The 27,857-nt window shown below is 50.6% G+C and overlaps 1 protein-coding gene across 1 annotated transcript; it reads left to right on the forward strand.

Annotated features, from left to right (window-relative positions):
- The first annotated feature begins 3,224 nt into the window (after positions 1–3,224).
- On the forward strand, positions 3,225–26,814 carry LOC119946422 (amiloride-sensitive sodium channel subunit gamma-like). The gene is made up of 11 exons (XM_038767715.1): positions 3,225–3,584; positions 4,649–4,866; positions 7,535–7,665; positions 9,042–9,205; positions 12,990–13,094; positions 14,142–14,262; positions 16,776–16,848; positions 19,089–19,146; positions 21,340–21,413; positions 23,708–23,783; positions 26,602–26,814. Exons 1-11 carry the CDS (start codon positions 3,225–3,227, stop codon positions 26,812–26,814), a joined length of 1,593 nt encoding a protein of 530 aa, XP_038623643.1.
- The last annotated feature ends 1,043 nt before the right edge of the window (positions 26,815–27,857 follow it).

Raw genomic sequence — 27,857 nt, forward strand, 5'->3', positions numbered from 1 at the left:
GGAAATCAGGTCAGTTCTTCCCAGGGCAGGAAATGATGCCTCTAGGAGGGAGGAAAGCTACGAATGTATTAACTATTCTATTTATTAAGTGCGCTTAGAACAGTGCTTTGCTCATAGTAAGCGCTTAACAAATGCCATTATTATTATTATTATTATTATTATTATTATTATTATTACTATGTGCTGGGCACTCGCCTAGGCGCTGAGGTAGATAGGAGATACGCAGTCCCCATCCCACATGGGGCTCACACTCTTAATCCCAATTTTCCAGATGAGGTAACTGAGGCCCAGTGAAGTGAAGTGACCTGTCACTTGCAGCTGACAATAGTAATAATAATAGTAGTAAGGATGGTATTTGTTAAGCGCTTACTAATAATAATCATAATAATGATGGTATTTGTTAAGCACTTACTCTGTGCAAAGCACTGTTCTAAGCGCTGGGGAGGTTACAGGGTGGTCAGGTTGTCCCACGGGGGGCTCACAGTTTTAATCCCCATTTTACAGATGGGGTAACTGAGGCACAGAGAAGTGAAGTGGCTTGCCCAAAGTCACAACTGGAAGAGCAGGGACTAGAATCCAGCTCATCTGACCCCCAGGCCCAAGCTCTAGCCACTAGGCCATGTTACTTCCCTTGTCTCTACCCCAGCGCTTAGAACAGTGCTTGGCACATAGGAAGCGCTTAACAAATACCATCATCCTCGTCATCATCATCATCATAATAATGTTGAAAAGGGAATGTATTCAACCTGATTGTATTCATTCATTCATTCAATCGTATTTATTGAGCACTTACTGTGTGCAGAGCACTGTACTAAGCACATGGGAAGTACAAGTCGGCAACAGATAGAGACGGTCCCTACCCGACAACGGGCTCACAGTCTAGAAGGGGGAGACGGACAACAAAACAAAACATGTGGACTGGTGTCGAGTCGTCAGAACAAATAGAATTAGAGCTAAATGCACATCATTAACAAAACAAATGGGATAGTAAATATGTACAAGTAAAATAAATAGAGTAGTAAATCTATTCAAAATAAATAGAATAGTAAATATGTGCAAATAAAATAGAGTAATAAATCTGTACAAACATATATACAGGTGTACCATCATCACTGTCATCATCATAATAATAATAACGTTGGACAGGGAATGTATTCAAAATAAATAGAATAGTAAATATGTGCAAGTAAAATAGAGTAATTAATCTGTACAAACATATATGCAGGTGTACCATCATCACTGTCATCATCATCATCATAATAACATTGGACAGGGAATGTATTCAAAATAAATAGAATAGTAAATATGTGCAAGTAAAATAGAGTAATAAATCTGTACAAACATATATACAGGTGTACCATCATCACTGTCATCATCATAATAATAAAATGTTGAACAGGGAATGTATTCAAACTGATTGTATTGCATCTATCCCAGACCTTGGCCCAAAGTAAAGACCATCAACAAATATTTATTCATTCATTCAATCGTGTTTATTGAGCGCTTACTGTGTGCAGAGCACTGGACTGAGCACTTGGGAAGTCCAAGTTGGCAACCTGTAGAGACGGTCCCTACCCAACAACGGGCTCGCAGTCTATCAGTTTTAATAATTCAGTCTTGCAGCACAGGCCGAATTCAAACTGGTATCTGTTGGTGGTGTTGACAAGAATTAAGCGACCATCAGGATCGCTGCCTCCGAAGCCGAAGAAACCGCGGCCCTGTTATCTCAAATTCACCAGTCAAACTCCCACCGAGGAAAAGTGGGGTCTGAATCCCACCTTTCTACTAACTAGGCAAACTCACCTCCCACTAAAACACCCCATTTGCCGGGGATTAGCTGGGCTTAAAAATCTAATCAATAATGAAGGAGGCTGTCTTGTTATCTCTCTTTCGTGCCCTTGTAATGACCTCCCAGACTATCTTGGAGGACTCCAGGTCATTATCCGGCACTCGTTAGGGAGAAAGGAACACTTCGGCCGAGTGGAAGGCGATAATCTGGAAAGTTATCGGCAAACTCAAAGACCTGTTGCATCCTCGTCCTGCCCAAAGCAAAAGAAGAGGATGGAGAATGTCTCCTGAAAATAGTCAGCTCTCTTTGGTAAAATGGCCATCATCGACGGTATTCATTGAGCGCTACTAGGTGCAGAGCACTGTGCTAAGGCTTTGGGGTATGAAACTAGGGTAACCCCACCCTCCCTGACATAATTGCTGGCTATTATTATTATTATGGTACTTGTTAAGCACTCACTATATGCCAAGCACTGTTCTAAGCGCTGGGGTAGATAGAAGGTGATCAGGTCGGACACAGTCCCTGTATTACATGGGGCTCACGCTCTTCATCCCCATTTTCCATATGAGGGAACTGAGGCCCAGAGAAGCGAAGTAACTTGCCCGAGGTCACACAGCAAACAAGTGATGGAGCCGGGATTAGACCCCAGGTCCTTCTGACTCCCAAGTCTGGGCTCTAGCCGTGAAGCCACACTGCTTCTGCAGCTCTCTGAACGAATATCGTTCTCTCCGGATCTCTGGCTGCTCCGGGGTTGGGGAGGGGTCCTTCGGGTGGGAAGAGTCAGGGGAGCTAGGACAAGGGGAAGGCGGAGGGAAGTTGGGGGCAGGGGAATCGGGGTGGCTCTGAGGACACGGGGATGATTAGCTCAATCACCTGTTCGTTCAGGAAGAAGGCATGATTCCCTCAAGAGAAAGGTCTCCTAATTGGCAATTAAAAGTACCAGACCCGCGAGCTCTGAATGTGTGCCCCCTCCCTGCCCCAGCAGAGAGTGGTGGAGGGAAGGCCCAAGGGGAAGGGGCTACCAAGACCCCCCTCGGCGGCGATTGGGTGAGGTGGGCCAAACTCCTCCTCACCCCCTAGGTCTCCAGGAGACCCGGAATCAGCCTCGGCTTCCAGTCCCCCGGGATTAATCGGCTCTCCGGGACCGAGGCCTAAGCGGAGCCCGGATTTGGCTTCGTTATCTCGGGGGGCGAGAAAGGCGGAGGGAAGAGAGATTGGGGGGGGGCGGATTATGTGGGGCCGGGGTCCCCGGGGAACGGGCCGGGACCCGGTATAAACCCCGCGGGCCCCGGAGGCCGGCCGACCCAGATAGGGCAGGTCCAGGAGGGTCCGTCCGCTCCCCGGACGTCAGCCTCGGCCGGCGGCGGAGGGACCCCCGTCCTTCGGCTCTCAGCCGCAAAGCGGGCCCAGCTGGGGCTCCGGCTCCGGGGAGGAGATGACCCTTCTGAAGGAGGCCAAGAAGGAGCAGGCCGGGGAAGAGGCCGCTGGGTCTTCCCTGCGGCACCTGGGGTGGGCCACCCTGCAGCACACGTCCGCCCACGGCCTTCCCAACATCTTCCGCTCGCAGCACTGGCTCCGCAAGGTACTCTGGTCCCTCTTCGCCTCCTTCGCCTTCTGCTGTGCCCTGTGGCAGTGCACAGAGATCATCCTCACCTACTACTCCTATCCCTCCCACGAGAAGATCATGCTCGTCTCCAACGCCAAGCTCAAGTTCCCCGCCGTGACCATCTGCAACCTCAACAGCGTCCGCCTCTCGGCCGTCAACAAGAGTTTCGCCACCTTCGCCTCGCTGCAGGTAGGCGGCCCGCCCACCCGGGTGGCACAGGAATCTCTGTCGGTTCTCTCTTCCCCAGCCCAGAGCTGCCGAGGGGCTGCCGCGTGAGTCCCCGTGAGGGCGAGGGTCCCGTGTGGCCCTGGAGAAGCGCAGGTAGGCACAGCCGGGTTCCCCCACGCCGGCCGGGGCGCCTCGCCCCTCCCGTACCCCTTTGCTCTCCTCCGCGGCCCGGCGAGCTCGACGCCCGCCCGGGGGTTGACCTCGGGCCCCGTTCTCCTGGCCACGACGGTTGAGTTTCCAGTCGAGGAGCGGCCCGCCCTGCCTCGCGCCCCTTGGTCTGGCAGCAGGTTCCGGGGAGAGGGGGATTCTGGTAGGGACCCGGAGTGGCGACGGGGCAGATCTCGGTCCTGAGTGCGGTGGGGCCGTAGTTTGAGAGGGGGGCGGTGGTTCCGGCCCAGACGTGGAGCCGGGGGAGCCTACGGTGCCGCCTCTGTCGCCCGGCGGAGGCCGAGGGGAGCCGGACGGTCAGGGAGACTGGCGACGGGTTCGAGCCCGGATTCAGGCCGGGGCGATCTGGACCGTCGTCGCCTTTTGCTCGGGCGAGGCCGGGCCTGGCGTGGGACGGTGGGAAAGGGGGTCTGGGTGGAGCGGACGGGGGTTCGCCCAACCACGACGGAAGCGCCGGGGCCCAGGCCCAGAGGCCCCGGGGACGAGAACTCAGGGGCGGGGGTGAGGTCGGCGAGTCTGTCCGAGGAGCGGCGTCGGACGGCCCATCCCGGCCTTCCCCCGCTCTCCTTTCGATGCCCGGCTCGGCCCCCGGGCCCGCGCTCGGGGCAAACGGAAAGCTGGGGGTCCCTGGGTGCGGGAGCCTCCCACCGAGTCAGAAGCGAACGGCAGAGCCACGAGGGCAGAGGTCACCGGCCCGGGCCGCCGCACAAGCTAGCGGAAGGAAGTCTGAGCCCGGCGGGCGGCCTGTGGGAGGCCGCGAGGCCGGACGGGGGGCGGGAGGAGGGGAAGGCGGAGGGAGGGATGGGGACCCAGTTCCTCCCAGACCAGTTGGTCAGAGGAGGTCCGGCCCGGCCTAGGACTCCGGCCTGGAGCTGGCCCACCGGCGGAACCGCTCTCCGTCCTGGGACACCTCTTCCCCCGACCTCCCCACCGAGCACGTGCAGTATGCCGGCGCCTTCCACAAATTCGCCTCCGAGTTCAACCAGCTGTCCGACGAGCAGAAGATCCAGATGGGCCACCAGCTGGAGGACATGCTCATCTTCTGTAACTTCCACGGGCAGAAATGCAACTCAAGGTAGCCGGCGGCGGCGGTTCGGGGGGCTGGGGGGCAGCCCGGGACCCCCGCGGAGCACAGACGTTGAGGCTCGTCAGGCGGACAGATATGCGGGGGCTCTGGGGAGGGGTCGCAGCCCCCGGAGTGTGGGGTCCTGGCCTACGGACAGGGCTGAGAGCAGGGGCTTTGAAATCTTTCGGCCGTACGATTCATTCGATCGTATTCGTTGAGCGCTTACTGTGTGCGGAGCACTGTAGCGAACACTCGGGAGAGTAAAATAGGACAATAAACAAACACATTCCCTGCCCACAACGAGCTTCCGGTTTTAGGGGACATTTGAGCAGTCTATTCCTCTCGATATTATTCCCTCCCACCTTATTCATTCGTTCAATCGTATTTATTGAGCGCCCACTGTGTGCAGAGCACTGTACTAAACGCTTGGAGAGTACAATTCGGCAACAAATAGAGACAATCCCTACCCAGCAACCCCTCAGGCTCCTCTCTATATCACTTGGGGAAGCAGCGTGGCTCAGTGGAAAGAGCCCGGGTTTTGGAGTCAGAGGTCAGGGGTTCAAATCCCGGCTCCGCCAATTATCAGCTGTGTGACTTTGGGCAAGTCGCTTCACTTCTCTGAGCCTCAGTTACCTCAGCTGTAAAATGGGGATGAAGACTGTGAGCCCCCTGTGGGACAACCTGATCACCTTGTAACCTCCCCAGTGCTTAGAACAGTGCTTTGCACATAGTAAGCGCTTAATAAATGTCATCATTATTATTATTATGATTGCTCAAGACCACACAGCAGACAAGTGGTGGAGCTGGGATTAGAACCCATCCAAACTAATCAGGTTGTATCCAGTCCCTGTCTTAATCCCCACTTTACAAATGAGGTAACTGAGGCACAGAGAAGCGAAGCGACTTGCCCAAGCTCTCACAACAGACAAGTGGCAGAGCCGGGATTAGAACCCAGGTCCTCCTGATTCCCAGTCACGGGCTCTAACCACTAGCCCATGCTGCTTCTCATGGTTGCCATTGAACCATCGGTCCAGTTGGCTATTGAGACATTAAGCCATTGAGTTATTGACCCACTGAGCCACTGAGCTATGGATCTATCCCAGCGCTTAGAACAGTGCTTGGCACATAGTAAGCGCTTAACAGATACCATCGTTATCATTATTATTATTATTATTATTGAGCCTTAGAAGGAGCATGGCATGGCATGGCATGGCACGGCATGGCAATTGTGGTACCCAGCTCTGCCAATTGTCAGCTGTGTGACTTTGGGCAAGTCACTTAACTTCTCTGTGCCTCAGTTACCTCATCTGTAAAATGGGGATGAAGACTGTGAGCCCCCCGTGGGACACCCTGATCACTTTGTAACCTCCCCAGCACTTAGAACAGTGCTTTGCACAAAGTAAGCGCTTAATAAATGCTATTATTATTATTATTATGGCATAGTGAATAGAGCAAGGGCCAGAGAATCAGAAGCTCATGTGTTCTAATCCCAGCTCCGTCACTAGTCTGTTGTGTGACCTTGGGTAAGTCACTTCACTCCTCTCTGCCTCCGTTCCCTCATCTGTAAAATGGGGATTGAGATTGGGAGCCCTACATGGGACAGGGACTGCGCCCAACCCTGATTTACTTGTATCCATCCCAGCGCTTAGTACAGTGCCTGGCACATAGTAAGTGCTTAACAAATACAATAATCATTTATTATTATTATCACTGGGCCATTCTACAGAGAGCAGGGAAGGAAGGTCAGGGCGTTTCACCCCAGGAAGTCCTAACGAGTTTCAGAGCCGTGGAAATTGGCTGTCAGAGAAGGGAGGGGAAAGAATGATGGAGAATCAACTGATCGATTTCTGTGTTCAAAGCGCTGTACTAAGCGCTTGGGAGAGTACAATACAACAGAGTGGGTAGACACACTCCTTGCCCACAATAGCTGACCGTCTAGAGGGGAAGATGGATCTTAATAGAAATAAATAAATTACGGGCCCTTGGAGAAGGGACGAGGGAACCACGGTGAAGACTCCCAGAGAAACAGCAGATTTGGGGAGCGGGCAGGAGACGAGCCTGCCTTAGGGGGTTTGAAGCTAAGACTCAATAAAAGACGACTGAATGAAAGACTCCCCCAACCTGGTTCCTCCAGGAAGTCCTCTTATAATAAATTGTGGTATTTGTTAAGCGCTTCCTATGTGCTGAGCACCGTACTAAGCGCCGCGGGGTGATACAAGCAAATCGGGTTGGACTCCGTCCCTGTCCCGCGTGGGGCTCACAGTCTGAATCCCCATATTGCAGATGAGGTAACCGAGGCCCAGAGAATAATAATAATAATAATAATAATAATAATGGCATTTGTTAAGCGCTTACTATGTGCAAAGCACTGTTCTAAGCGCTGGGGGGGATACAGTGTGATCAAGTTGTCCCACATGGGGTGCACAGTTTTAACCCCCATTTTTACAGGTGAGGTCACTGAGGCTCAGAGAAGTTAAGTGACTTGCCCAAGGTCACACAGCAGACTTGTGGTGGGGCCGGGATAAGAACCCATGACCCCCCCACTAGGCCACGCTGCCTCTTTGGTAACTCGTGAACCATTTCGGGCCGGGAGGAGGGCTCACGAATGAGTGACCCCGCAGGCGTGGGAGTCCTCTGTGCTTCCCGCCCACCCTCCGGCCTTCCCGTCCCCCTCCAGCTCCTTCTCCGGCTTCATCAACTACAAGTTCGGGAACTGTTACACTTTCAACTCCCAGAAGTCGGGGGACATCCGGGGGTCGCCCATCGCCCCGGAGGTTCTGAACGTCACCAAGGCCGGATTCATGTATGGTAGGGGGAGGCTGGGTGGAGCCCAGAGTGAGAGGGGCAGGCCTTGGGGGCGGCCGTCCTGCCCCGGCTCAGCGGGGTACCCCGGGGGTGCGGGGCGGGGGGCGGTCCACTCTCCATCCCGGGCATCCGGGCAATCCCACGGGCATCCCAGAACTCCCTGGTTCCCAGCTGGGTGGAGGCAGTGAGACTGGGACAAGAAAAGTGGAGAAGCAGTGTGGCTTCGTGCGTGGCTCAGTGGAAACAATCCAGTCTTGGGGGTCAGAGGTCGTGGGTTCTCATCCCAGCTCCGCCACTGATCGGCTGTGTGACTTTGGGCAAGTCACTTCACTTCTCTGGGCCTCAGTTACCTCATCTGTAAAATGGGGATTAAGATTGTGAGCCCCACGTGGGGCAGCCTGATCACCTTGTATCCCCCCAGCACTTGGAACAGTGCTTTGCACCATCATTATTATTATTATAGAGCTCCAGCCTAAGAGTCACAGGTTCTAATCCTGCCTCTGCCATATGTGACTGTGGGCCCACTGTTGGGTAGGGACTGTCTCTATATGTTGCCAATTTGTACTTCCCAAGCGCTTAGTCCAGTGCTCTGCACATAGTAAGCGCTCAATAAATACGATTGATGATGATGATATGTCTGCTGTGTAGCCCTGGGCAAGTCACTTTGCTTCTCTGGGCCTCCGTTACCTCATCTGTAAAAATGGGGGTGAAGAGTGTGAGCCCTACGTGGGACAGGGACTGTCTCCGACCTGACTGACTTGTATTTACCCCAGCACTTAGAACAGTGCTTGGCACATACTAAGCGCTTAACAAGCACCCTAATCGTTATTATTGGTAAACCGCTTCTGGATTTTTACCAAGAAAACTCTATGGATCCACAAGCAGGACAATTGGAGATGGAGGGGGGGCGTTCTGGGAGAAACGTGCCACGACGTCGCGATGGGTCAGCGACGACTCGAAGGCATAAGACGAGAATTATTATTATTAATAAAGGCCCCCACCTCAGACCAAGAAAGGACAAGCCCTCGGGGCGGAGCGGGATGGGAAAACCTCCCCGTGCCCCCTCCCTACCATCCGCCCCTGCTTCCTTCCCGTTGAGGTTTACCATTTCAAGCCCCCAGGCCTAGAGCTTTGGAACTGCCCCCTGCCTCAGTTTACCACCTAGGGTAAGCTCTTGGCATGGAGGGCCATCCAGTAGGGGAAGGGCGTGAAGAAGCCACTCTTGCTCGATAGACTCTTCTCCTCCCGGCCCGCTCCCCGGGCTGGGGCTGGAGGGGACGGGAGGCGGGGGTCTCCGGCCCGGTGCCCGCCTGGCCGGGCCGCTTGTCGTGCATGTGTGCGCGTGTGCGCGTGTGTGTGTGTGCCTCTGTGTCTCACAGGGCTGCACTTGGAGCTGTTTATCCAGCAGATCGAGTACGTGAGAGACATGACCCACGCGGCCGGGATCCGCCTCCTCATCCACGACCAGGCCCAGATGCCCTTCCCCGAGGACGAGGGCGTCAACATCCCCCCCGGGGCCGAGACCGACATTGGCATGATGAAGGTCGGAGCCCGCGGTCGGGGGGTGGGGGAGCACGGAGGGTCAGTGCCATCCCGCTGAACCCTCGGATGTGGGAGCGGGCACCGATCCGGATCCAGTGATTGAAAGAAGAAGAATGGTGGCATTTGTTGAGTGCCCGCTGTGTGCCAAGCGCTGCGCTAAGCCCCAGGGAAGACCCGATCCCTGACTGCCCCGGGGCTCACAGTCTCAGAGGGCGGGAGAAAGGTCGGCATTAGGAAATCGAGGCCACTCTCGGGATCGCACTGGAGAAGCATTACGGCCTAGTGGCTAGACCACGGGCCTGGGAATCAGAAGGACCCGAGTTCTAATCCAGCCTCTGCCACTTTGATTCATTCACTCAGTCGTATCTATTGAGTGCTTACTAATCACTGAACTAAGTGCTTGGAAAGTACAATTCGGCAATAGAGAGAGGCGATCCCTGCCCACACCGGGCACTTGTCTTCTGTGTGACCTTGGATAAGTCACTTCTCTTCTCTGGGCCTCGGTTACCTCATCCGTAAAATGGGGATTAAGACTGTGAGCCCCAAAGGGGACAGGGCCTGAGTCCAACCTGCTTAACTTGTATCTCCCAGAGCACTTAGAACAGGGCTTGGCACACAGTAAGTACTTGACGAATACCATCATTAGTATCATTAATGTTAATAATAATAAAAAGAAGAATAGTGGTCTTTGTTGAGGGCTTACTCTGTGCCAAGCACTGCCCTAAACACTGGGGTAGATACAATCCCTGCTCTTTACAACCCCCACACCCAGGGCTCACAGACTGAGAGAGGGCGAAGGGTCTCCCCCAGGAAATAATTATGATACTTCTTTAGCACTTTACTATGTGCCAAAAACCGTTCTAAGCCCTGGAATGGATACGAGCAAATCAGTTAGGATATAGTCCCTTTCCCACCCGGGGCCTCACCGGTTTAATCCCCATTTTACAGGTGAGGTAACCGAGGCACAGAGAAGTGAAGTAACTTACCCCGTTGTTGGGTAGGGACCGTCTCTATATGTTGCCAACTTGTACTTCCCAAGCGCTTAGTACAGTGCTCTGCACACAGTAAGCACTCAATAAATACAATTGAATGAATGAATGAGACAAGTAGCGGAGCCGGGATTAGAACCCGGGTCCTTAATAATAATAATAATAATAATAATAATAATAATAATAATGGCATTTATTAAGTGCTTACTATGTGCAAAGCACTTTTCTAAGCACTGGGGAGGTTACAAGGTGATCAAGTTGTCCCACGGGGGGCTCACAGTCTTCATCCCCATTTTACAGATAAGGTAACTGAGGCCCAGAGAAGTGAAGTGACTCGCCCAAAGTCACACAGCTGACAATTGGCAGAGATGGGATTTGAACCCATGACCTCTGACTCCAAAGCCCGGGCCTTTTCCTCTAAGCCCCACTGCGTTCCCTGGAAATGCTCTTCTGCAAGGAAATGGCCTTGCGTTAACCCAGTTTGCTGGGAAACCATCTTAATGGTTTGCTGGGGAGCGAGTCATGGCCTCCAGTTAGATCTGGCCCTCCTTCCAGTAATATTCATTCAATCGTATTTATTGAGCGCTTACTGTGTGCAGAGCGCTGTACTAAGCACTTGGAAAGTGCAATTCAGCCTAGTCACTGTGGGATTTGCCAAGAGCCAACTCCGCCAAGCGCTGCTGGTGGAAATTCAGATAACAGATTCACCTGTATATATGTATATATGTTTGTACATATTTATTACTCTATTTATTTATTTTACTTGTACATATCTATTCTATTTATTCTATTTTGTTAGTATGTTTTGTTTTGATCTCTGTCTCCCCCTTCTAGACTGTGAGCCCACTGTTGGGTAGGGACTGTCTCCAGATGTTGCCAACTTGTACTTCCCAAGCGCTTAGTACAGTGCTCTGCACACAGTAAGCGCTCAATAAATACGATTGATTGATTGATTGATTGATAACAGACCGACCTTGTTGATCTGACCTGATAAACTCGTGTCTTCCCCAGCGCTTAGAACAGGTGCGTTGTCCCGTGTCTCCGAATGCGGCCGCATCTCAGCTCCACCCCTGCCCCAACCCCAAGCATCATTCATTCTTTCATTCAATCGTATTCACTGAGCGCTTACCTTGTGCGGCGCCCTGTACTAAGCGCTTGGGAAAGTATAATACAACAATAAACAGACACATTTCCTACCCATAACGAGCTTACAGTCTAGGGGAAAGACAGACATTAATATAAAGTCTGCTCTACCTTGGGCTGGAAACCGCTGGTCTTCTCCTCACCCAGAAATCTGCCTCCCCACCCTTTAAAAAAATGGTATTTGTCAATCACTTACTATATGTACCAGGCCCTGTACTAAGCGCTGGAGTAGATACAAGACAGTTAGGTTGGACACGGTCCATTTTCTTTTTTTATTAAGGTATTTGTTAAGCACTTACTTTAATAATGATGATAATGATGGTATTTTTAAGTGCTTACTTTAATAATAATGATAATGATGGTATTTAAGTGCTTACTTTTATAATAATGATAATGATGATATTTGTTCATTCATTCATTCAGTCGTATTTATTGAGCGCTTACTATGTGCAGAACACTGTACTAAGCGCTTGGGAAAGTACAATACAACAATAAACAGACACATTTCCTACCCATAACGAGCTTACAGTCTAGAGGGAAGACAGACATTAATATAAAGTCTGTTCTACCTTGGGCTGGAAACCGCTGGTCTTCTCCTCGCCCAGAAATCTGCCCCCTCCCCTTTAAAAAAAAATGGTATTTGTCAATCGCTTACTATATGTCCCAGGCCCTGTACTAAGCGCTGGAGTAGATACAAGACAGTTAGTTTGGACACGGTCCATTTTCTTTTTCTTTTAAGGTATTTATTAAGCACTTTAATAATAATGATGATAATGATGGTATTTGTTAAGTGCTTACTTTTATAATAATGATAATGATATTTGTTAAGTGCTTACTTTAATAATAATGATAATGATGGTATTCGTTAAGTGCTTACTTTTATAATAATGATAATGATGGTATTTGTTCATTCATTCAATCAATCGTATTTATGGAGCTCTTACTGTGTGCAGAGCACTATACTAAGCACTTGGGAAGTACAAGTCGGCAACATATAGAGACGGTCCCTACCCAACTAAGTGCTTAATTTAATAATGATAATGATGGTATTTGTTAAGTGCTTACTTACTTAAGCACTGTTCTCAGCGCTTGAGTAGATACAAGGTAATCAGGTTGTCCCACGTGGGGCTCACAGTTTTAGTCCCCATTTTACGGACGAGGGAACTGAGGCACAGAGAAGTGAAGTGATTAAGGTCACACAGCAGATAAGTGGCGCAGTCAGGATTAGAACCCAGGGCCTCCTGACTCCAAGACTCGTGTTCTAGTCACTAGGCCACAGACAGGGACCTCGGATCTTTACTTTTAAGAACCTCCAAGTCCCTGTGGAACCCCCCGTCTTCCCAAGAACTAGCCCTCCAAGGGCAGAATCCCACTTCCAGCTCTCCCCCTGCCAACTTCCGATTTTCCGGGAGACGGCGAGAGGGTGGGAGAGGAAGCCGGCCAGGTTCCCCCACGCAGGGGGAGAACTCGGGGATCTGCCGGGCTCACAGTCTTAATCCCCATTTTACAGATGAGTACCTGAGGCAGAGAGAAGTGAAGTGACTTACCCAAGGTCACACAGCAGATAAGTAGTGGAGGTGGGATTAGAACCCAGGTCCTCCCAACTCCCTCCGGGTTCGGTCAGATGTGTTTCTACCCCTTCCCGGTGCACAGGTTCACATCAAGAGGCTGAAATCCCCATATGGGAACCACTGCACGGAGGGCGAAGACATCAAGAACTTTTACCGGGACGTCTACGGCGCGGGCTACACCCGGGAGGTAGGCTCGGCTCTGGCAGATTCCCGAGTTCTCCCTCTCCGTGGGGAAACCTGGCCGCCTCCCTCTCCCACCCTCTAGCCTTCTCCCAGAAACTCGGAGTTTGGGAGGGGGAGAGCGGGAAGTGGGATTCTGTCCGAGCGGGAAGTGGGATTCTGTCCTCAGAGGCCTAGTTCTTGGGAAGACACGGGGGGTTCAATAGGGATTCGGAGGTTCATTCATTCATTCATTCAATCGTATCTATTGAGCGCTTACTGTGTGCAGGGCACTGTACTAAGCGCTTGGGAAGTACAAGTTGGTAACATATAGAGACGGTCCCTACCCGACAGTGGGCTCAGCAAACACCTTAGGTCCCCGTCTGTGGAAGGGGGAAATCTGTCGATCAGTCAATCGATCACATTTATTCATGCATTCAATCGTATTTATTGACCACTTACTGTGGGCAGAGCACTGGACTAAGCGCTTGGAAAGTACAATTCGGCAACGGACACCGTCCCTACCCAACAACGGGCTCCCGTTTATTGAGCCCTTATGCTGTGCAGAGCACTGTTCTGCGTGCTTGGGGGAGGATAATAGACCAAGTCGACACGGTTCCTGTCATCATCATCATCATCATCAATCGCATTTATTGAGCACTTACTGTGTGCAGAGCACTGTACTAAGCGCTTGGGAAGTACAAGTTGGCAACACATTGGGTAGAGACAGTCCCTACCCAACAGTGGGCTCACAGTCTAAAAGGGGGAGACGGAGAACAAAACCAAACATATTAACAAAATAAAATAAATAGAATAGATATGTACAAGTAAATAACTGTCCTCAGCAAGCTGATGATCTAGAGAGGGAGACAACACCAAATAAATTAGAAGCTAGGGGAAGTCAGATATTTAAGAAAAGGGCCATTGAGGTTGTAGATATCTAAGGGGAAAGTGGAAATGCTGAAAGGAGGAAATAGGGCGGAGAGACGATTGATTAGTCAGAGAAGGCAGGCTTCGGGAAGGGATTTGAGGGGGGTCTCCGGCTTTTTCTCGTGTTTCTTCCACCCCACCGCAGGCCTGCAAGAGGACGTGTGCCCAGCAGAGCATTATGGAGAACTGTGACTGCAGCCACTGGGAATTTCCCTCGCCCAAGGAACTGGGATACCCCAAATGCAACCTCAGCATGGCGGGAGTCCGTGAGTGAAGCCGTGGGCCTCTGTCGTGCGGCCGACCGAGCCGAGGGTGGGGGGTCTGAGGGTCCTGCGGGGGGGTGGGGAACCCAGGCTGAGGGTCAGGGCGGCGGGGGGGGAGAGGGCCGGCGTCCTGGAGAGGATGCTGGAAAAGTCACCCCTCAGCGACTGAGAAAATTGCCCATTGCATCCCTGAATTTTGACAGCGGTGGCAGAGAGCATAATAATGATCATCATCATCATCATCAATCGTATTTATTGAGCGCTTACTATGTGCAGAGCACTGTACTAAGCGCTTGGGAAGTACAAGTTGGCAACGTCTAGAGACAGTCCCTACCCAACAGTGGGCTCACAGTCTAAAAGGGGGAGACAGAGAACAAAACCAAACATACTAACAAAATAAAATAAATAGAATAGATATGTACAAATAAAATAGAGTAATAAATATGTACAAACATATATACATATATACATGATTCTAATAACGGTATTTGTGAAGGGCTTCCTTCGTGCCAAGCATTGTTCTAAACTCTGGGATAGGTACAGAGTAATCAGGTTGTCCCTCGTGGGGCTCACAGTCTTCCTCCCCATTTTACACAGGAGGTAACTGAGGCGCAGAGAATAAATAAATAATAATGATAGCATTTATTAAGCGCTTACCATGTGCAAAGCACCGTTCTAAGCGCTGGGTGGGGATACAAGGTGATCAGGTTGTCCCACGGAGGGCTCACAGTCTTCATCCCCATTTTACAGATGAGGTAATTGTGGCTCAGAGAAGTTAAATGACTTGCCCAAGGTCACACAGCTGACAGATGGCGGAGCCGGGATTCAAACCCATGACCTCTGACTCCAAAGCCCGGGCTCTTTCCACTGAGCCACGCTGAAGGGACTTGCCCAAAGTCACACAGCTGACAAGTGGCGAAGCGGGGATTAGAACCCACGACCCCTGACTCCCAAGCCTGGGTTCTCGCCACTGAGCCACACTGCTTCTCGAGTCCAGGCTCCCCCCTCCTTCTTTTGATTTATTCGTTCATCCAATCGTATTTATTGAGCGCTTACTGTGTGCGGAGCACTGTACTAAGCGCTTGGGAAGTACAAATCGGCACCGGGGACCAATGCTCTACCTCCTCCTTGTATTTCCTTCCCAGCGCTCAGTGCGGTGCTTGATACATAGTAAATGCTTATTACTGATGTTATGTGTTAAGTGCGTACTCTGTGCCAAGCGCTAAACAGTGGAGTAGATAAAAGATAATCACGTTGGACACGGTCCCTGCCCCATGTGAGACTACCCATTTACGGGTGAGAAAACCGAGGCACAGAGAATTGAAGTGTCTTGTCCAAGGACACCCAGCAGGCAAGGGAGGTGGGGGGAAGTGGGATTAATAATAATAATAATAATAATAATAATGATAGCATTTATTAAATGCAAAACACTGTTCTAAGCGCTGGGGGGGATACAAGGTGATCAGGTTGTCCCACGGGGGGAAGTCCAAGTTGGCAACATATAGAGACGGTCCCTACCCAACAGTGGGCTCACAGTCTAGAAGGGGGAGACAGAGAACAAAACCAAATACATTAACAGAATAAAATAAATCGAATAGATATGTACAAGTAAAATAAATAAATAAATAAATAGAGTAATCAATCAATCAATCGTATTTATTGAGCGCTTACTGTGTGCAGAGCACTGTACTAAGCACTTGGGAAGTACAACTTGGCAACATATAGACAGTCCCTACCCAACAGTGGGCTCACAGTCTAGAAGGGGGGAGACAGAGAACAAAACCAAACACATTAACAAAATAAAATAAATCGAATAGATATGTACAAGTAAAATAAATAAATAAATAGAGTAATCAATCAATCAATCAATCGTATTTATTGAGCACTTACTGTGTGCAGAGCACTGTACTAAGCGCTTGGGAAGTACAATTTGGAAACATATCGAGACAGTCCCTACCCAACAGTGGGCTCACAGTCTAGAAGTGGGAGAAAGAGAACAAAACCAAACATATTAACAAAATAAAATAAATCGGATATGTACAAGTAGAATAAATAAATAAATAGAGTAATAAATCCGTACAAACATATATACGTATATACAGGTGCTGTGGGGAAGCGAAGGAGGTAAGATGGGGGGATGGAGAGGAGGATGAGGGGGAGAGGAAGGAGGGGGCTCAGTCTGGGAAGGCCTCCTGGAGGAGGTGGGCTCTCAGTAGGGCACTTCCAAACACACCATTGCCCTCCTCGCGACTCTGTTCCTCTGTTTGCCACCCTCCTTTGGGTCCTCCTCTTCCTCCTCCTCCAGCCTTCAATCAATCAATCAATCGTATTTATTGAGCGCTTACTGTGTGCAGAGCACTGTACTAAGCGCTCGGGAAGTACAAGTTGGCAAATATAGAGACAGTCCCTACCCAACAGTGGGCCTTGGAGTCCTGCTCTCCTGTTGTCCATCCGTCTCGGGGCTCCGCTCCTCTCCCCGCCGCCCACTTCGGGGTCCTCCTCTTCTGTCTCCCCAGGTGAATGTGTCAAGTTTTACGAGTTCAGGTTTGCCCACGACATGCTGAATTGCCAATGCCCCTTGCAGTGCAAGTAAGTGCCCCGTTTAAATCATAATAATGGCATTTATTAAGCGCTTGCTATGTGCAAAGCACTGTTCTAAGCGCTGGGGGGGATACAAAGTGATCAGGTTGTCCCATGTGGGGCTCACAGTCTTAATCACCATTTTACAGATGAGGTCACTGAGGCCCAGAGAAGTTAAGTGACTTGCTCAAAGTCACACAGCTGACGATAATAATAAGAATAACAATAATGGCATTTATTAAGCACTTACTATGTGCAAAGCACTGTTCTAAATGCTGGGGGGGACACAAGGTGATCAGGTTGTCCCATGTGGGGCTCACAGTCTTAATCACCATTTTACAGATGAGGTCACTGAGGCCCAGAGAGGTTAAATGACTTGCCCAAAGTCGCACAGCTGATGATAATAATAATAATAATAATAATGATGGCATTATTAAGCGCTTACTATGTGCAAAGCACTGTTCTAAGCTCGGGGGGGGATACAAGGTGATCAGGTTGTCCCATGTGGGGCTCACAGTCTTAATCACCATTTTACAGATGAGGTCACTGAGGCCCAGAGAGGTTAAATGACTTGCCCAAAGTCACACAGCTGATGATAATAATAATAATAATAATGATGATGGCATTATTAAGCGCTTACTATGTGCAAAGCACTGTTCTAAGCTCTGGGGGGGATACAAGGTGATCAGGTTGTCCCATGTGGGGCTCACAGTCTTAATCACCATTTTACAGATGAGGTCACTGAGGCCCAGAGAGGTTAAGTGACTTGCCCAAAGTCGCACAGCTGATGATAATAATAATAATAATAATAATAATAATAATAATAATGATGGCATTATTAAGCACTTACTATGTGCAAAGTACTGTTCTAAGCGCTGGGGGGGGATACAAGGTGATCAGGTTGTCCTACGGGGGGCTCACAGTCTTAATCCCCATTTTACAGATGAGGGAACTGAGGCCCAGAGAAGTGAAGTGACTTGCCCAAAGTCACACAGCTGACGATAATAATAATAATAATAATGGCATTATTAAGCACTTACTATGTGCAAAGCACTGTTCTAAGCGCTGGGGGGGATACAAGGTGATCAGGTTGTCCCACGGGGGGCTCACAGTCTTCATCCCCATTTTCCAGATGAGGTAACTGAGGCTCAAAGAAGTTAAGTGACTTGCCCAAGATCACACAGCAGACATGTGGCGGAGCTGGGATTCGAACCCATAACCTCTGACTCCAAAGCCCGGGCTCTTTCCACTGAGCCACACTGCTTCTCTCTTTCCACTCGGCCACGCTGCCCCTCAGCAGTTAATCAGGGTGGACGCAGCCCCCGCCCCACATGGGGGTCCCAGGTTAAGGGGGAGGGAGAACGGGTGTTGAACCCCCATTTTACAGATGGGGAAAATGACTGGCCATTTTGGGGGTCCCCCCATGGGTGGGGTGCTCTCTCTACCCTCTGCGGCCACTACTTTATTTCCGTTAATGTCCGTCTCCCCCTCTAATAATAATGGCATTTATTAAGCGCTTACTATGTGCAAAGCACCGTTCTAAGCGCTGGGGAGGTTACAAGGTGATCAGGTCGTTCCATGGGGTGCCCCACAATCTTAATCCCCATTTTACAGATGAGATAACTGAGGCCCAGAGAAGTGAAGTGACTCGCCCAAAGTCACCCAGCTGACAATTGGCGGAGCCGGGATTTGAACCCGTGACCTCTGACTCCAAAGCCCGGGCTCTTTTCCACTGAGTCACGCTGCTTCTCAAGGCTGTAGACTGTAAGCTCGCTGTGGGCAGGGAATGTGTCTGTTTATTGTTCTGTTGGTCTCTCCCAAGCGCTTAGTACCAGCGTGGCTCAGTGGAAAAGAGTGCGGGCTTTGGAGTCAAAGGTCATGGGTTCGAATCCTGATTCCACCAATTGTCCGCTGTGTGACTTTGGGCAAGTCACTTCACTTCTCTGGGCCTCAGTTCCCTCCTCTGTCAAATGGGGATGAAAACTGTGAGCCCCCCCCATGGGACAACCTGATCACCTTGTAACCTCCCCAGCGCTTAGAACAGCGCTTTGCACATAGTAAGCGCTTAATAAATGCCATTTTTATTATTATTATTATTATTATTATTATTACAGTGCCCCACACACAGTTGGCGCTCAGAAAATACAGGCCGGGACTTGGGCTGGGGGCCGGGCCGGGGTTGGGTCTGTTTCCTCCTGGGGGGCGGAGGATCAGTTTCCCTCAGGAGCCATGTCCCGCTTGCTTTGGAGGGAGGAACTGTACGAGCTGACCGTGTCTGGATCGCAGTGGCCTTCCACGGCCTTCATCGTGAGTACCGGCCCGCGGCCCCCGCCTCCACCTTCCTCTCCTTCCTCCCTAATTATACTACTAATAAAATGGTATTTGTTAAGGGCCTACTATGTGCCAAGCACTGTACTGAGCGCTGGGGTGGATACAAGCAAATCGGGTTGGACACAGTCCCTGTCCCCTGTGGGGCTCACAGTCTCAACCAGTATTTTACAGATGAGGTAACTGAGGCCCAGAAAATAATGATGATAATAATTTTGGTATTTATTAAGCACTTACTATGTGCCAAGCACTGTACTGAGCGCTGAGGTGGATACAAGCAAATCGGGCTGGACACAGTCCCTGTCCCCCGTGGGGCTCACAGTCTCAACCAGTATTTTACAGATGAGGTAACTGAGGCACAGAAAATAATGATGATAATAATTGTGGTATTTGTGAAGCGCTTACTATGGGGCTCACAGTCTCAACCAGTATTTTACAGATGAGGTAACTGAGGCACAGAAAATAATGATGATAATAATTGTGGTAGTTGTGAAGCACTTACTATGGGGCTCACAGTCTCAACCAGTATTTTACAGATGAGGTAACTGAGGGACAGAAAATAATAATAATAATTGTGGTATTTGTGAAGCGCTTACTATGTGCCAAGCACTGTACTGAGCGCTGGGGTGGATGCGAGCCAATGGGGTTGGACACAGTCCCTGTCCCCCGTGGGGCTCACAGTCTCAACCAGTATTTTACAGATGAGGTAACTGAGGCACAGAAAATAATGATGATAATAATTGTGGTATTTGTGAAGCGCTTACTATGGGGCTCACAGTCTCAACCAGTATTTTACAGATGAGGTAACTGAGGCACAGAAAATAATGATGATAATAATTGTGGTATTTGTGAAGCGCTTACTATGTGCCAAGCACTGTACTGAGCGCTGGGGTGGATGGGAGCCAATCGGGTTGGACACAGTCCCTGTCTCCCGTGGGGCTCACAGTCTCAACCAGTGTTTTACAGATGAGGTAACTGAGGCACAGAAAATAATGATGATAATAATTGTGGTATTTGTTAAGCGCTTACTATGTGCCAAGCACTGTACTGAGCGCTGGGGTGGATGCGAGCCAATCGGGTTGGACACAGTCCCTGTCCCCGTGGGGCTCACAGTCTCAACCAGTATTTTACAGATGAGGTAACTGAGGCCCAGAAAATAATGATGATAATAATTGTGGTATTTGTGAAGCGCTTACTATGGGGCTCACAGTCTCAACCAGTATTTTACAGATGAGGTAACTGAGGGACAGAAAATAATAATAATAATTGTGGTATTTGTGAAGCGCTTACTATGTGCCAAGCACTGTCCTGAGAGGTGGGGTGGATGCGAGCCAATGGGGTTGGACACAGTCCCTGTCCCCCGTGGGGCTCACAGTCTCAACCAGTATTTTACAGATGAGGTAACTGAGGCCCAGAAAATAATGATGATAATAATTGTGGTATTTGTGAAGCGCTTACTATGTGCCAAACACTGTACTGAGCGCTGGGGTGGATACGAGCAAATCGGGTTGGACACAGTCCCTGCCCTGCATGGGGCTCACAGTCTCAACCCCCATTTTCCAGATGAGGGAACCTAGGCCCAGAGAAGTGAAATGACTAGCCCAAGGTCACACAGCTGACATGGGGCAGAACCGGGATTAGAACCCGTGACCTCCCGACTGCCGGGCCTGCACTCAATCCACTGCGCCATGCTGCTCCCATTCATTCATTCATTCATTCATTCAATCATATTTATTGAGCGCTTACTGTGTGCAGAGCACTGTACTAAGCGCTTGGGAAGTCCAAGTTGGCAACATATAGAGACGGGCCCTACCCAAGAGTGCTGCCGGGAGGAGCGAGACCCCCCACAAAGCTTGGTTGGAGGGGCCGGGAATCGGCTGGGGGGAAGGCTGAGATCTCTCCCACATTCCTGAATTGAGGATTGGGAAAATTCAGGAGGCTCCACGTTCTTGGATTTCCCCCTTCAAGGCCTCCAGTCCGGCCCCTCCTGTGGCCCTAACTGGCCCCTTGGCTCCCCATTTCAATCAGTCAATCAATCAATCGTATTTATTGAGCGCTTACCGTGTGCAGAGCACTGGACTAAGCGCTTGGGAAGTCCACGTTGGCAACATCTAGAGACGGTCGCTGCCGAACAGTGGGCTCACAGTCTAAGCCGCCCATGCCTTCTTTCAGGAGAACTTTTCCAAGGATCTGAAGGAGATGGGGGGCCAGATGAGCATCATCGCCAACGATCCCGCCCTCATCAGGTATGGAAGGGATGCCCGGAAAAGCGGGATGGGCCCCCCAACTGCCGCCGTCTTCCCTGGGCCGGAACCGGGATGGAAGGGAGGGAGGAATGGAGACAGCTCTTCAGGAACTCGGATTCTTCCCCAGGATCAAAATCACTTAAAGCGGGGCCTCTGTCCCCGCCCCCAGTTTCATAATAATAATAATAATAATGGCATTTATTAAGCGCTTACTATGTGCGAAGCGCTGTTCTAAGCGCTGGGGAGGTTACGAGGTGATCAGGTTGTCCCTCAGGGGGCTCCCAGTCTTAATCCCCATTTTCCAGATCATCATCATCATCAATCGTATTTATTGAGCGCTTACTGTGTGCAGAAGCACTGGACTAAGCGCTTGGGAAGTACAAGTTGGCAGCAATGCCAGATCAACCTCCAGATGAGGTCACAGAGGCCCAGAGAAGTGAAGTGACTTGCCCAAAGTCACACAGCTGACAATTGAGCGCTTACCGTGTGCCGGCGCTGTACTAAGCGCTTGGGAAAGTACAATGCGGTGGAACTGGTAGGCATTCATTCATTCAGTTGTATTTATTGAGAGCTTACTGGTGCAGGACACTGTACTAAGTGCTTGGGAGAGTACAATGCAACGGAGTTGGTAGGCATCCCTTCAGTGGTATTTATCGGGCTCTTACTGTGTGCAGGCACTGTACTAAGCGCTTGGGAAAGTACAATGCGGTGGAATTGGTAGGCATTCATTCATTCAGTTGTATTTATTGAGTGCTTACTGTGCGCAGGGCACTGTACTAAGTGCTTGGGAGAGTACAATGAACAGAGTTGGTGGGCATCCCTTCAGTTGTATTTATGGAGCTCTTACCATGTGCAGGCACTGTACTAAGTGCTTGGGAAAGTATAATGCAGTGGAATTGGTAGGCATTCATTCATTCAGTTGTATTTATTGAGAGCTTACTGTGTGCAGGGCACTGTACTAAGCGCTTGGGAGAGTACAATGCAACAATAAACAGACACACTCCCTGCCCACAACGAGCTTACAGTCTAGAGGGGGAGAATGACGTTAAGAGAAAGAAAGAAATGACAGATTTGGACATAAGCGGTGTGGGGCTAGGTAAATTTAAAAAACTGTACATAAAAACAAAAGTACCGTATTTTTTTGCATTGTGTATGTAACGGTCTGTAGACGCTGCATGTAGATATAATTTATTATGTATTCTGTGTGATAAAAGCTGTACATTGATATAATAATAATAATAATAATAATAATAATAATAATAATAATAATAATGGCATTTGTTAAGTGCTTACTATGCGCTGGGGGGGATACAAGGTGATTAAGTTGTCCCACGGGGGCCTCACGGTCTTCATCCCCATTTTACAGATGAGGTAACTGAGGCTCAGAGAAGTTAAGTGACTTGCCCAAGGTCACACAAGAGACATGTGGTGGAGCTGGGATTCGAACCCATGACCTCTGACTCCAAAGCCCGGGCTCTTTCCACTGAGCCGTGCTGCTCAGTGAACTGTGAGCCCACTGTTGGGTAGGGACCGTCTCTAGATGTTACCAACTTGGACTTCCCAAGCGCTTAGTACGGTGCTCTGCACACAGTAAGCGCTCAATAAATACGATTGAATGAATGAATGAATGAGTGGGGGGGATGAAGAAGAAAGGGAGCAAGTTGGGGTGATGCAGAAGGGAGTGGGAGAAGAGGAAAGAGGGGGGCTTCTAGACTGTGAGTCCGTTGTTGGGTAGGGGCCATCTCTATATGTTGCCAACTTGTACTTCCCAAGCGCTTAGTACAGTGCTCTGCAAACAGTAAGTGCTCAATAAATATGATTGAATTAATGAATGAATGAGTGGTGGGGATGAAGAAGAAAGAGAGCAAGTCGGGGTGACGCAGAAGGGAGTGGGAGAAGAGGAATGAGGGGGGCTTCTAGACTGTGAGCCCGTTGTTGGGTAGGGACCGTCTGTATATATTGCCAACTTGTACTTCCCAAACGCTTAGTACAGTGCTCTGCACACAGTAAGCACTCAATAAATGCGATTGAATGAATGAATGAGTGGGGGGGATGAAGAAGAAAGAAAGTTGGGGTAACGCAGAAAGGAGTGGGAGAAGAGGAAAGAGGGGGGCTTCTAGACTGTGAACCCATTGTTGGGTAGGGGCCGTCTCTAAATGTTGCCAACTTGGACTTCCCAAACGCTTAGTCAGTGCTCTGCACACAGTAAGCGCTCAATAAATCCGACTGAATGAATGGGAAGCCCTCCTTTGGAGCCCCAGGGGTGTCAGCCAGGGTTTCGATGCCGGTTGCAGGGATAACTTTGTGAAGGTCGTGGTTTACTTCAAGCAACTGAATTACGAGCTGATCGAAGAGGAGCCGTCCATCACGGTAAGCGAGGGACGGACTCGCGGGGGGGGGGGTCCGGGGGGCTGTTTTCCGGGGGGTCCGCGGAGGCCTGGATTTGCCTCCGGCTGAGCCGGATTGGCGGCGGAGTGTGTGGAAGAGGGCGATGGCGTGAGGGGGAGGAAGAGGGAGGAGAAATGGGGAGACGAAGGCCTGAAACTGGACTTGGCATTCACATTATCGTATTTAGTGAGCGCTTACTGCGGGCAGAGCGCTGGACTAAGCTCTTGGGCGAGGACAGTAGAACAACGCAGAGACGTATGTTGCCGATCTGTACTTTCCAAGCGCTTAGTCCAGTGCTCTGCCCACAGTAAGCGCTCAATAAATACAATTGAGTGAATGAAATGCCCTGCCCACGACGAGCTCCTTGGGAGGCGTGAAACCCGCGCCAGTTCACCGGCAAATTTCCCACCCTCCAGCCTGAATTTCACCACCGTCCCCTGTCCTCTCCTCTATAGAAGCAAACTTGGCTTAAGAGTTTGGGGGCCTCATCAATCAATCAATCAATCAATCAATCAATCGTATTTATTGAGCGCTTACTGTGTGCAGAGCACTGTACTAAGTGCTTGGGAAGTACAAGTTGGCAGCATATAGAGACAGTCCCTACCCAACAGTGGGCTCACAGTCTAAAAGAGTGGGCTCACAGTCTGTACCCCACATGCACGGCCATTCAGTCGGTCCGTCGTATCTACTGAGCGCTTACTGTGTGCAGAGCACTGTATTAAGCGTTGGGGAGAGGACAGATTAACAATGTAACAGAAGCATTCCCTGCCCACGACGAGCATACGGTCTAGAGGGGGTGCAGGTTTACACATACACACACGCCAGTGGTGCTCAGCACTAAAAATCAATTTAATCAATCAATCAGTGGTATTTGCTGAGCACTTACCGTGTGCAGAGTACTGTACTAAGCGCCTGGGAGAGTAATAATGATAATAATGGCATTTATTAAGCGCTTTCTATGTGCAAAGCACCATTCTAAGTGCTACAGTAGAACAGAGCGGATAGAGGCGATCCCTGCACAGAGGAAGTTTACGAACTAGAGGGGGAGACGGAAGTTAATGGGAATAAATAAATTACGGACGGGTGGACGTGCACGTCCATTTAACATCATTATCATTGTTATCATCATAAATATTTAATAAGCACCTAGAAAGGGTGGAAACCCGAAGGGACTTGCTCTTAGAGTTCAGTCATCCCGGATGGACAATTACAATGATCCCGGAGCATGTTTCCTCTTTGAGAAAGTTATCTCTGAGCAGACTCAGCTTGGCCAAACCCAGGGGCCTGCTCACGCCCATCAATCATCATCAATCGTATTTATTGAGCGCTTACTGTGTGCAGAGCACTGTACTAAGCACTTGGGAGAGTACGACATAAAGATGGGCCTGTTCCCTGCCTAAGACGGGCTTACCGTCTGGAGGGCCCATCTGGGGGACAGGGACACTATCTGCTTCGTCACCAGTAGGCACTCAGCAAACACCACAGTTAGTATAAATGTATAATAATATACAATATAATAATTAATAATATAACTAATAATAATAATTATGGCATTTATTAAGCGCTTACTATGTGCAAAGCACCGTTCTAAGCGCCGGGGAGGTTACAAGGTGATCAGGTTGTCCCACGGGGGGCTCCCGGTCAAACCCCATTTTCCAGGTGTGGTAACCGAGGCCCTGAGAAGTGAAGTGACTCGCCCAAAGTCACACAGCTGGCAAGAGAAGCAGCGTGGCTCAGTGGAAAGAGAACGGGCTTTGGAGTCAGAGGTCAGGGGTTCAAATCCCGGCTCCGCCAATTGTCAGCTGGGTGACTCTGGGCAAGTCACTTCACTTTGTCATCATCAATCGTATTTATTGAGCGCTTACTGTGTGCAGAGCACTGTACTAAGCGCTTGGGAAGTACAAGTTGGCAACATATAGAGACAGTCCCTACCCAACCGTGGGCTTACAGTCTAAAAAACTGGGCCTCACTTCTCTGGGCCTCATCTGTAAAATAGCGATTAAAATGGTGAGCCCCCCGTGGGACAACCTGATCGCCTTGTACCCCCCCAGCGCTTAGAACGCTGCTTTGCACAGAGTAAGCGCTTAACAAATACCATCATTATTATTATTAAATGGCGGAGCCGGGATTTGAACCCTTGACCACTGCCTCCGAAGCCCGGGTTCTTTCCACTGAGCCACGCTGCTTCTCTGTTATTAATAATAATGATGATGGTATTTATTACGCGCTTACTATGTGCAAAGCACTGTTCTAAGCGCTGGGGAGGTTACAAGGTGATCGGGTTGTCCCACGGGGGGCTCACAGCCTTCATCCCCATATATTCCCACTTTCTCAGCTGGAGGCTGGGGGTCTGATCGGGGGACTCGCCGCCCCCCTCTTCCCGCCCCTCCCCTCCTTCCCTCCTGCTGTGTGACTTCGGGCAAGTCACTTCACTTCCCTGCGCCTCAGTTCCCTCATCTGTAAAATGGGGATGAAGACTGTGAGCTCCCCAGTGGGCCAACCTGATCACCTTGTAACCTCCCCAGCGCTTAGAACGGTGCTTTGCCCAGAGTAAGCGCTTAATAAATGCCATTATTATTCTTCTGCTTCCCCTCCCGACTCCACCACATGTCTGCTGTGTGATCTTGGGCAAGTCACTTAACTTCTCTGTGCCTCAGTTACCTCATCTGGAAAATGGGGATTAAGACTGTGAGCCCCACGTGGGACAACCTGATCACCCTGCATCCTCCCCAGCGCTTAGAACAGTGCTTTGCACATAGTAAGCGCTTAACAAATGCCAATTATTATTATTATTATTCAGGAAATCGACCTCATCTCCAACATGGGGGGCCTGGTGGGCCTGTGGGTGGGCTTCTCCGTCTGCACCCTGGCCGAGTTCTTCGAGCTGCTCGTCGACGTCCTGCTGTTCTCGCTCAGCCGCTGCCGGAAGATGCTGACCCAAAGGGCCTTGCGGGGGTCCTACCGGGACAAGCAGCCCCCCATCTACATCGGCTACGGGACCCCCGGCCTCTGAGGGCCCGGCCTCGGTTCTGGGGCCAAGGGGGAGAGAGGTTCCTCGCCCTCATTTCCTCCTCTCTGTGACCTCTGCTTCGCCTCCGGAATCTGGTCTCTGCCTCGACGGGAATGGGGGACGGGGGAGCTCCCGGGGCGGGAAATGGCCAATCCCCCTTGGAATAGGGCAACCTCCACCTCCCCGTTGCTGCAGTTGAGTCTTTTAGTCGCTTCTTGTGTTTGCAAGGCATCTCTCACCCCTTCGCTGGTTAGGAACCGCCCCACTCGGCGAACGGGGCTCTGGGCTCCGACTCCAGGCCTCCTCTCCGTCTCGGCCTCCTCCGCCCGGCCAGGAACGCGCCGAGGAGGGAAGAGCGTCGTCCTGGCTCCTTCCCGATCCAAACGTAAGGACGTCCGGAAGAAGGGGGAACCTAGCTGCTGAGAAGCCAACGCGGCCCGGGGGAATCGGAGGACTCGGGTTCCGATCCCGCCGTCTGTCCGCCGCGCGACCTTGGGCGGATGGCTTTACTTCTCCGGGCCTCAGTTCCCTCGTCCGTCAAATGGGGATTGAAACTGTGAGCCCTGTGTGGGACAGGGACTGTGTCCGGTCTGATTAACTTGTATCCGCCCCGGTGCTTAGTACGGTGTCTGGCACATAGTAAGCGCTTAACAAATACAAGGTCATGGGTTCTAATCCCAGCTCCTCCAGTTGTCTGCTGTGTGACCTCGGGAAAGTCACTTCACTTCCCTGGGCCTCAGTCCTCTCGTCTTTCAAACGGGGATGGAGACTGTGAGCCCCGTGTGGGACAGGGATTGCGTTCCTTTTTGATTAATTGTATCTACGCCAGTGCTTCGCCCTCTCGGGATGGCACCGGGAGAGTTTCCAGTCCTCTGCCAGTCTCGGCTACGGGAGGGAGAGTCAAGGGGAGGCCTGTCCAGTCCCTTCCGAGCTTAGGTAGCGGCTAGCGAGTGGCAACCACTGGCTACAAGTCAAAACTCCCCCGTGCTGGGCAGAACGTCGAGGGCGGACGTTCATCCGAGTTTCCCCCGCGGAAGGAGGCGATG

Source organism: Tachyglossus aculeatus, chromosome 27 (genome assembly GCF_015852505.1).
Source record: "Tachyglossus aculeatus isolate mTacAcu1 chromosome 27, mTacAcu1.pri, whole genome shotgun sequence".
Classification (NCBI taxonomy): Eukaryota; Metazoa; Chordata; class Mammalia; order Monotremata; family Tachyglossidae; genus Tachyglossus; species Tachyglossus aculeatus.